The sequence below is a fragment of the Zingiber officinale genome, chromosome 4A (genome assembly GCF_018446385.1).
Source record: "Zingiber officinale cultivar Zhangliang chromosome 4A, Zo_v1.1, whole genome shotgun sequence".
In the NCBI taxonomy this organism is placed as follows: domain Eukaryota; kingdom Viridiplantae; phylum Streptophyta; class Magnoliopsida; order Zingiberales; family Zingiberaceae; genus Zingiber; species Zingiber officinale.
Window position 1 is genome coordinate 69,852,036 of NC_055992.1, and position 10,578 is coordinate 69,862,613.

General features: G+C 38.3%; 1 protein-coding gene across 29 annotated transcripts; it reads right to left on the reverse strand.

Moving 5' to 3' along the window:
• Positions 1–220: 220 nt before the first annotated feature.
• LOC121969975 lies at positions 221–2,666 on the reverse strand. 29 transcript variants are annotated; one of them, XR_006108755.1, is made up of 4 exons: positions 1,842–2,666; positions 1,075–1,591; positions 651–731; positions 221–324 (listed from the first exon to the last, which is right to left on the reverse strand). XR_006108755.1 is itself a non-coding variant. In XM_042520326.1 (4 exons), the coding sequence occupies exons 1-4, from the start codon at positions 2,420–2,422 to the stop codon at positions 305–307; spliced, it is 300 nt and encodes a 99-aa protein (XP_042376260.1). In that variant the 5' UTR covers positions 2,423–2,666; the 3' UTR covers positions 221–304. The 29 variants fall into 29 exon arrangements, 6 of the variants coding, with proteins under 6 accessions (XP_042376260.1, XP_042376259.1, XP_042376263.1 ...); XM_042520326.1 differs by having other exon boundaries at positions 1,508–1,584; positions 2,301–2,666; XR_006108768.1 differs by lacking the exon at positions 221–324 and having other exon boundaries at positions 342–731; positions 1,075–1,177; positions 1,508–1,555; positions 2,301–2,666.
• Positions 2,667–10,578: the final 7,912 nt, after the last annotated feature.

The window sequence follows — 10,578 nt, forward strand, 5'->3', positions numbered from 1 at the left end:
TTAAAGGGGATTCTTAAAGATAATAGTTAAAAACTGTTGTCTTTGAAGGTAAAGATAATATTTTCACAACAGTAAAAAATCATTGTCTTTTTCATATAAAAATAAAAATAAAATTTAATATAAAATTTTCTAGTATTATAAATCATTTAAAATATAAATTCAAAAATAAAATATAATATATAATTTTTTAACATTTAAAAATATAAAAGTACTTAAGAGTGCTGGAACATAAACTTCATAGATAATATATGTAGCAACACTAGCTTAGAAGATGGACGCAGACACAAGAAATGTTCAGCCATGATCAAACTCCAAGATTGTAACCTGAATACAACAAGACGTACCTCAAAATGAGCAACCATAGTAAAACACTGCACATCTATAAATGAGCATCTCTGCACACAAATAAAGAGTACACCAAATTCTGATAAAAAAGAAGTAAAGAAATGCACCAAAATGGTTGAGCGACAATGAATTATAGTTGCTAGGAACCATCTCAATAGGCTCCCAAACATTAGTGACACTGACGAAACTTATTGAGACATCTTGATGAAAATGTGCGGATTCCATTTCTGTGCTAGAATACAGGTCAAGAAAAGCTAAATAGATAAAGCTGTCAACAAAAAATGACAAACAAGTAAAACTTTGACCTTGATCATTCCAATAGCATCTACAACTTTGCTGATTGCTAGTCCGATTGCCTTCAACACAATCACCTTGAAACTCTTTTCCTGTATGGAAACCCACATTAATTATTAATAGAAGTTACAATATATCAACAAAGTCAGAGAATGAAAAATATACAAGCACATAGAAAGTTCTACAATGTCAAACTCAACCATAAGAGCTTAGAAAAGGTTTAGGATCTAAATAACAATGGCAATAGAAAATTAATACACATTAGAGGGGGGTCATGTTCATCCATACATGCTTATAGTACCTTAAAAGGAATACACATTTTAGATGAATGGTCATCTCTGATATGTTCTAATTTGTATTCTGGACAAAAGAAGCATGCATGTTATTAGGAGACATCGATACCATTTGTAGAAGGCTAGAGTTTGAAAATGTCACCTCTAGTTTAGGCTCTATCTGCTATTGCTGCACATGTTGTCTGCATATGTTGGATCCACAATCTCATGAAACTTGTTACTTTCAATCTTAGACAAGATTGTATCTGAAAGATTTCTAGGTTTGGAGCCCATGATTAGTTCAAGTAATATAAGACCAAGGCTATAGATGGCATAAGTATCATGAGAGACCATGTATGAGTAGGATCCATTGACAAGTCCAGATTTGAGGAACTTGAAACCATTAACTTTTGTAGAATAATAAGTGTCTAAAGTATGTCACTGGTCTTGAGATCTTCGATATACCTTGATATTGATATTTCATATTGTAGGTATGCAAGGGCACTTGTAATTTTAGTATATTCATTCTGAGGTACCAATAAGATCAGGAGATGTAAAAATATACAATAGAAACAAGATAGATAATGGGCACATACCAGCAAGAATAACCATTCTTTTTCTGCAAAACCTCCCCTTGCAACACCCTACGTCATTCTCATCGTGAGGATCAATGCTACAAGCTTTAAATAAATTAAATTTTGTTTACAAACATCTTAGTAATAGAATCAAAATATAGTAATAGAATACTTAGTTAGCAAATGATGCGATCAAGTAAACCATTGTAATGAAACCTATTGAGATAAAACAAGCTATAAACAAACATAGGTAGGGAAAGCAACAAATCAAAATGCTATCTTTCTTTTCGTTTGTTTGTTGTATTGGAACATAAGGCAATGAATATAAATAATGTCTCGAGTTTAGCAATCTCACATTTAAGACATCTGTTGCCCCAGCAAAACGATCTCCAATGAATCCCGGTGTGCAAACGCACATAAAACCACCACAAAATGCAGTGGCGTTCAACACCACTGCACTAGCCACGCACTCAGTCCCATTGGCGTGCCCCTTTGGCACTGCCCACTCGACTTAGATCCCAATCTGAACGGTAGTCATTTCATTACCGGAAATGGACATCACCACTACAAGCTGGAGAACCCCTAATACCCAAACTCATAGAATATCGAAAAGTCACTCCCGACCTTCCACACACTCCTGTCCGATAGAGGGTAGCAGCAACCGAAGTTGGTAAGGTTGGCATCATAGCCACAAGAGCAATCTGCTCATGTCCAATATGGCAGATGGAGGAATCCTCATAATTGAAGAGGCGAAGTAGGTTGTCAGCTATGAAGAAAAAGAAGAAGAAGAATAGGAGGAGGAGGAGGAGGACACCTGAAGGAGACTGGAGGCATAGTTGACATAGTTATGGATGAATCCATGCGAGGTGATGCGAATCTCATTCTCGCTAATCGCATGGCTTCTCCACTTTCTAGTATCGGTCCATCTCTTAGCATGCACTAAAAGCTGAGAATGTTTGAAGCGGGCAGACTTGAAGTAGGGTTTCACGATGAGGCGGAACAAGCGATTCGATGCATAGTCTTCAACCTATCTCGCACCAAAAGAGGAATTGGTTCTATGGAAAAATGAGGGATTTGATGGAGAAAGGAGAGATGGTCAGTGAGAGGAGAAGAATGTCGAGCGAGTGAGGATCTTAGGTGGAGAGAGTCGGGTTCGGGAAGGGAAGGTTGTTTAGGATTTTGTGGTAAAAATTAAGGGGAGAGGGAAAGAATAATGTTATTGACTTGGATCCAAATAGTTTAATAAAATCATTATCTATTAACATGTAAGCAACACTAATAGATATTAGTTGATTAAAATCATTATCATATGTCTAAAAAATAAGCTCATAGACAATGATTTTAAAAAATCGTTGTCTTTAACATACATAAGACAACGATTTTTTTAAAACTATTATCTTTTTTCAAAAAAAAGGTCAACAACAATGATTTTTAATAAAATTATTGTTAAATGGAAAAAAGATAATAATTTTTTAAAAATCATTATCTATTGGGTGTGGTGGAATCTCAAATTTCTTGTAGTGAGGTACAACAAGATAAAGTCTAAGTTTGGAGGTTTGGTAGTGTAAGTCCAAGTGTGTAATTTTGGTAACGTAAGCTCAAATGTCACTTGGTAAGATTGAAGTCCCAAAGAAAGGAGCCCTTAATAATAGAGACCTGACAACAAAGGACAAGGTCAAAGAAAGCTCTTGAAGGAAAGGAGTGAAGGATGGGAAAGCATCCGAAAGACACAAGGTTAATGGAGGAGGCTAGAAGGCAAGGTCGAGAATGTGTGGGAGAGGACAAATGCATGAGATATTGTACTCAGAATAAAATCCTATGTTTAGGGTTTACTAGTCAACTGGTGGGAGTGAACAGAATATTTCTATTATCTTAACTGAAGTGGACTAGTCAACTGGCCCTGGCACCAATTGACTGGTATCAAGCCATTAATGATCGATTTTCCACAGAGGTTGATCGACTGATGACTTTACCAGTCAACTGGTAGCAGGAAAATAGCTTGGATATTTTCTCCCGAGTTCTATATAATGAAGCTTGGGATGGCTGTCTTGGATGATGGCAATAGACTTGGTTAAAGACTATTAGAGTCTCCAAAGCTCTTAGTGTGATCCTTGTGTGTGATCAAGAGATTGTGGCGAGGTTTCTCCATTGAGAAGGAGAATCAAGCTAGCTAGAGTTTTGGGGATTAATCCATCGACGGATTGAGAGATCGTTCATCTTATAGACAATCGTGGAGTAAAAGTCCTAATATCTGAACCACATAAATCAACGTGTTACATTTGCTTTCTTGTTTTAGTTTAGCTTTTGTATTTATATTTCTGCTGTACGCTAACGAGTGTAGGAAGTAAATGAACGATTTGGGATGAACCGTCTATTCACCCCTTTTAGCCAGGCATCAAGGTCTCAATAATTAATATTAGAGCAAGGTCGCTCTTCATTGGACTAATCGCTTAAAGGAGCAAGTGCTAGAGGAAGAAGATGGAGGCGGAAGGATCATTATGATGGGATATCTGAATCTCATCTCCATACGATCGAGAAGATTTTTGAGTATTAGAGGAAGCATTTAGAGACTTGGTTCCAAATGGATTGGGGTCATTGGACCGGGTTGGAAGTTCCTTTCAAAGCTCCAACCAACAAGAAGGACAATCGCCTCAGGCTACGGTATTGGACCGAGGAACAAAGACTACAATCAGAGGTGGACAAGAAGGTAATTAGAATTGTATTGAATCTATTGCCTTCTATTATTGTGTCATGTGTAGAGTACAAGTGTCCTCATAAGCTATGAAGCAAAGTGATTACTCTTCAAGAAGATCCTACAAAAGCACAAGAAGTGGAGGAGCCCAAGGAGAAGGGCTTATTGGTCCAAGAGGAGGTGTAGAGACGTGTTCAACATCCAATAAGGAGTAAGAAGTAGAATTGGCCACATCTATAGAGGAGAAAGAAGTGGAATCGTCCATGTCTTCAAAGGAGGAAGAAGAATCCCAGATGGATGAAGAAGAAGTCTTAGAAGTTCAACCATCAACCTCATCTACCGAGAAAAGTGGGAGGAACCACATCAAATGTTTTGAGTGTGGGAAAAAGGGATACTATAAGAGTAGGTGTCTCTTGCTTAAGAAGGTAAAGGAGATAAACCCTAAACCCACTAATCTTCATTTAGAATCTAATATAGATTGTAGGAAGGGTGGTGCCAAGAAGAAGAAGTGACACATTATGTGTCGTGAAAGGGGAGCATTACCACACAAAGTGCCCAAGGAAGAAAGCGTTCATGAAGATAAAGCGATTGAAGCAATGGAAGAGAATAAAGTCATGTGGATGTTCGTGTCAAGGGGGAGCTCAAATGGTAGGTAGGAAGGTAATCCTTAACTTGATCCTTAATTCTAATATTAATTCATGTTTTAGGGGCATGCATGTTAGAGATAACAATGTAGGTTATTTACCCATAAATAATTATGGATTTAGGTATAATGATAGAAATAGGGTTAGCTTGGTTGATAACCCTAAGAAATCAAAGTTTAATGTTAGACCTATAAATGGAAAACCTATCTCGGTTAAGGGAAAGGAGGTAGGAAATGATCAAGGCATTAATCCTAAGAAGGGGAGACATATGTCAAGGAAAGGTAAGTCTAGAAGTGTCCAAGGTGGGCATGTTGATTCTAGGGTTAAGAACCTAGAAGTGGAGAATTATACTTTAAAGGAAAAGCTTGATAGGTTAGAGCTTGAGAGATTCAATGTTGGATTTAAGAGATTAGGTATGATGTTGGATAGTCAAAGCCCTAATGGTGATAGATCCGATTTGGGATACCAGTCTCTATCAAATAAGGGTAAGGAGAAGTTACCCATGGAGTACTTTGGCGGATATACTACAGTAGAGTTCCCTAAGGCTAAAAGAATGTCACATGCAATGATTTTAAGTACAAATAGCAAGGGGGAATCCTCCAAAGATAGAGAAGAGTCATATGCTAGGGTGACATATGACTATAGCAAGGAGAGGTCAAGAAATGGCAAGAGAAAGTCATTTAAGGATAAAGAGAAATTAACCAAGGATAAGATACCAAAGGTTAAGAAGGTCAAATTTGTAGGCCAAGTGTCACCCGAGGTGCACCATTGTGGCCTTGTATTTGTTGGGTTCTTCGGGCCGCGAAAACCGCTTTTCACGTCGCGGAAACCCCGAATCACCCAAAGCCGTAGATCCGTGCAAGGAAAACCGAACGAAAATTACGAGTACGAGGTTTTAAATATCTAGATCTACTCCTAGATCTATGTGTTAAGAAGTATACCTTGAAGCGTGCCCTTTCACGTTCCCGCTCGTCCAAAGAATTGCCGGATCTCTAGACCGTCAAGTGTCGGTCCTCTAGAAGTATCCACACGGACACGTAGATGGAGAAAACCTCACACAAAGGTGTGCTAGCACCTTGGTAAGATTCGGCCAAGCAAGGAGGAGAGGGAGAGGGAGAGCTTGAGGAAGAAGAAAGGAGTGAATGAGGCTTCAATGAAAAATTCATTTCTTTTCCCTCACTAAAGTGGCCGGCCACATCTCCAAGAGTAACCCCCATTTCTCATTTAATGTCTCATTAAAAGAGAATGAGTATGTAACTCCCATGAGGTGGCACACCATGATGATATGGAACATCATCATTGGTCCACCTAATGCCAACTCACCAATGAGGTGGCAAAAAGTCAAGTCAAAATTGACCTTTGGTCTTCCTTCTCAAGTCAAGTCAAACTTAACCCAATCTCTACCATGGTTGATCTAATCCAACCATTTGATTTGAGCCAACTTAATATAATGAATCTAATTCATTAAATTAAATTGATTTAATAAGTCATAATCTAAATTAGACTCATTGAATACTTGAATCAACTTGAGTCCAACTCAATTAGCCCAATTAGGATTACTTTTAATCCAATTTGATTCATCAAATGAATCTAATCCTCTTGGTTCATCATATGAACCAAATCTCCATCTAATTGTCCTTAGTGTGTGACCCTATAGGTTCTTGTAAAGTTGGCAATGCCCTAAACTCATTTAGGAACATAAGTAATGAGCGGTATCTAGCAACACATCATTACTACCCAAATTACAAGAATGTTGAGATCCAACATCACCTTGTGACTACTAATTATGACTCCTCATAATATGTGACATTGTCCTTCTATCTTAGACATCTAGATTGATCAATATGAGGCATAGACCGTGTCATCCTCTAATCAATCTAAATCTTGAACTCCAAGTAGACTCACTCGATCAAATGAGCTCAACATCTAATGTTGACTCATTTGGGCATGGCCATGCACTTAGTGGTCTCACTCTATCAAGAATACCGATGTCGCTCCCGTTATATGGGAGGGATAGATCCCATCTACATCACTCACATCCCTCTACATAATTCGTTATATACCCAGTAATCGCCTTTATAGTCCACCCAATTACGGGTGACGTTTGACGAAGCCAAAGTACATAACTCCTTATGTAGGGATCCATGGTGACTTCAGGTCTAAGGACTAATAGTCATACTAATAGCCACATGAGAAAGTATATGACACTCATATAACGATCCACGATACTTTCTCATGGAGGGTCATTCAGTATACATTCTCCAATGCATACCCATGTGTCAACTTGATATCTCCATATCCATGACTTGTGAGATCAAGTCATCGAGTTGACCTACATGCTAGTCTTATTGCATTAACATTGTCCCTGAATGTTAATACTCGACTAGGAATGATTTAGAGTAGTGTTCCCTATATCATCTCACTATCGATTCAACTAATCGATTGATATAGGTATGAACCTTCTACTCAAGGACGTTATTAAACTTAGTCTATTTGGCACTAATACAAATAAGTATAATAACCAAACAAATGCCTTTATTAATATACAAGAATATGATACAATGAGTCCATACAATCATCAAATGATTGGCTCTAGGGCTCTAACTAACAGTATTTTTAGATGAGTCACCTAGGGAGGTGTTACAAATCCGTAAGTGCACGGAAACATCATCAGTAATATAAAAGTTTGTCGAATCCACACAGGGAATGTTGAATAAGCACTAGAGATATCACAAAATAAGTTATCTAAGTAGTCAAAAGTTGGCTTTGGTGCTTGTGAACTAACGAGAAAAATTGAAGAGAGGGAGAGAAGGTTGAGAGAAAGAGAGAGAGATGAGAAAAGAGAGTAGACAGAGGGAATTAGAAGTCTAGAGACGTAAGCGATTGTGGTCGGTTTGGGAAGGTAACTCTAGGACTTCAGTTTCATTGAAATGTTAGTTGATATACCCAATATTGGTAATCTTCTACCCTCTACATGTATGACTTGTAGGAATTCCCTACTATGTTCCAAAGCAAACCTTTCGAGTAGATGCTCCAATGTGCCTCTCCCCATGAGTATCGAATGCTCGAAGTAGAGAAGGTAACTTTAGGAGTCTGGCTAAAGGGATACCCCCTGTCACATGAGGACCCTCGGTCATATGTCTCTAGGTTACATAAATCCCTTCTAACACATGATAGGGAGAAGCCCATTAAGCATATAGACAATTCCTTGTAAGAATTTACCTCCATTTCAAAGCAATGCTCAAGATATCCTATTAAAGGCATACCCTTCGTCATGAAGGGCCCCATAGTCATACAATCTTGAACGTTCCCTCTACGTGGAGATCAATCAATACAACATGTTTATCAAACAATGCATATTCATAATTAAAGTTCACACAAGCATTTAAACAAATATGAACAAGGCATTTACATGTCATAGAATAGGAAATTACCAAATACATAGTATTTACATCAACAATCATATCATAAGTATTCCCTACATACTAAATCTAGATATCTACTCTATTATAAAGGAAGAACAAACCAAAGACATAAATAATAGCATTCTTACAACCCAAATACAATAAATGATAAGAAGAGATACTTAGCTATGTATTGTTGATGTGTTCAGAGAGTCTCCTTGCTCTAGAGGTGGATGGATCAGTAAAGATGGATGATCTAGGGCTCCCCCAAGGGGATGAACCCTTCCATAAGGAATGTGTGTGGACCTCCAAGCCAAAGATGAGTAAAAAGGGGAGAAAACCCCCTTTAATAGGACCGAGCATGCCCTGTCACATGGGCCATGTCATACAAGCACGACATGGCTATGCAACTGCTCTGTTGGGAGACACGGCCTGACACATAGCCGTGTCTTTGTTACATGGCCCCTACCTGGATGTAGGCATGACCTGTCACACGGTCAGTGTCATACATGCACATCACGACGATGTAACTCTGCTCTGTTGGGAGGCACGACTGTATCTTTATGGCATGACCTGAGGCAAGACCATGCCATATCTTAGATTAGGGTCTAAAGTAAATTGTATATCTCAAATATATCTACATTTTGAGACTTGATTCGACCTATAACTTCAAACGAATGGAAAGTTATGGTTATTTTACTTTTCATTCACGCAAGAATCTAGATTTCAACATGGTCGTGCCTAAAAGTCATGGTCATTCCATGTAGATGTATGTAAATTCCCTGAAATTACCATAGCAGTGTTCCTTATCAAGTCATGGCCATGTGGGTAAAACTTGGGTCCATTTTGACTTCTTTTAGACCTCGATTTGGTCGGAGGAACATGGTAACATCACAGTACATGACCACTTCTAGTTGATCTTCCAAAGTTGTTTAAATGAGCCTTTCCACTCCATTTTTGTTCCAAATTACATCCTATTAATATAAGCAAGAAAAGAATAAATCTCTGAACAAAAGGAGTGGAAGTATACCATAATAATGAAATAGGGTACAATAAACATAGATTATATTCATGAAATACAAGTAGATGTGCTTCAAACAATGCCTAAAAACATATATAATTTATGCACATCACACCGCCAAACTTAAACTTTTTCTTGTCCTCAAGCAAAAACTATAATCTAGACTCCAGTGGCTAAATAGTGCATTATAATCTCTAGCAAGTAGATCTAATACTATCAAACAATTTTATTGGTGAGCAAGATACAAAAGTTGTTTGAGTATGACTTAAGTAATAGTCTTCGTGCTCAGTGCAATAGTGACCTAAGTTATCTTATCATTGTGTTCCTTATGCTCCAAATGATAGGTACTTACTTGCCACACGCTTGGTTCATCCTTCTCAATCTACCCAAGGTCTCAAAGGCATTCTCAATATTAAGAGAAACATAGCAGTTATCTTCCTAGTAACTTAACTCTGTCTCAAAGGGATAACTTGCTAGTTTCCACTCACGACAACTATTTTTTTTATATTCGTTGATCTTGTTTGAGAGCTTGCGAGATGAAGCACTGGGCGACAATGGGTGATAGCGAATAACGATTTTGATGAACAGGAGGGGATCCGAGAAAACCACAGCGGACCTCACTGATGCTCTAATGCCAGACAATCGATCTGAGAAAACCAAAGCGGATCTTATGAAAGATACCTCACAAAAGGGAACCCCGGTGATGTGGCTTCGGGGATCAGCGGAAACTCTGCTATTTGGTGGATGAGATGATCTCATCTGTTGGGTTTTTCGAGCCGCAAAAACCGCTTTTTGCGTTGCAGAAACCCCGAAACCCCTATGCCATGGATCCGTACGAAGATTAAAATTTCGTAAAACTTCGAGTATGAGTTTTCTAACCTAGATCTATTCCTAACTTGTCCGAGACTTGACGTCGAACGTAAGCCTCACAACCCCAAATCCTCATAAAAGACACCTGGGCATCTCTCCCAGTCCATATCCTATATGGTGTCTTTATTACAACATTAGATGGAACTCGGTTGAGAATGAAGGCTGTTGTGTCTAGAGCATAGCCCCAAAGATACATAGGAAGATCTGTGTGACTCATCATAGATCGTATCATATCTAATAAGGTACGATTCCTCCTTTCAGATACACCATTCCACTATGGTGTTCCAGGAGGAGTGAGTTGAGATAGAATCCCACATTCAGCTAGATAGTCACGAAACTTATGGCTAAGGTATTCACCACCTCGATCTGATTGATGTATCTTAATACTCTTGCCAAGCTGGTTTTTTACTTCATTCTTGAATTCTTTGAACTTTTCAAAGGATTTTGATTTATGTGTCATC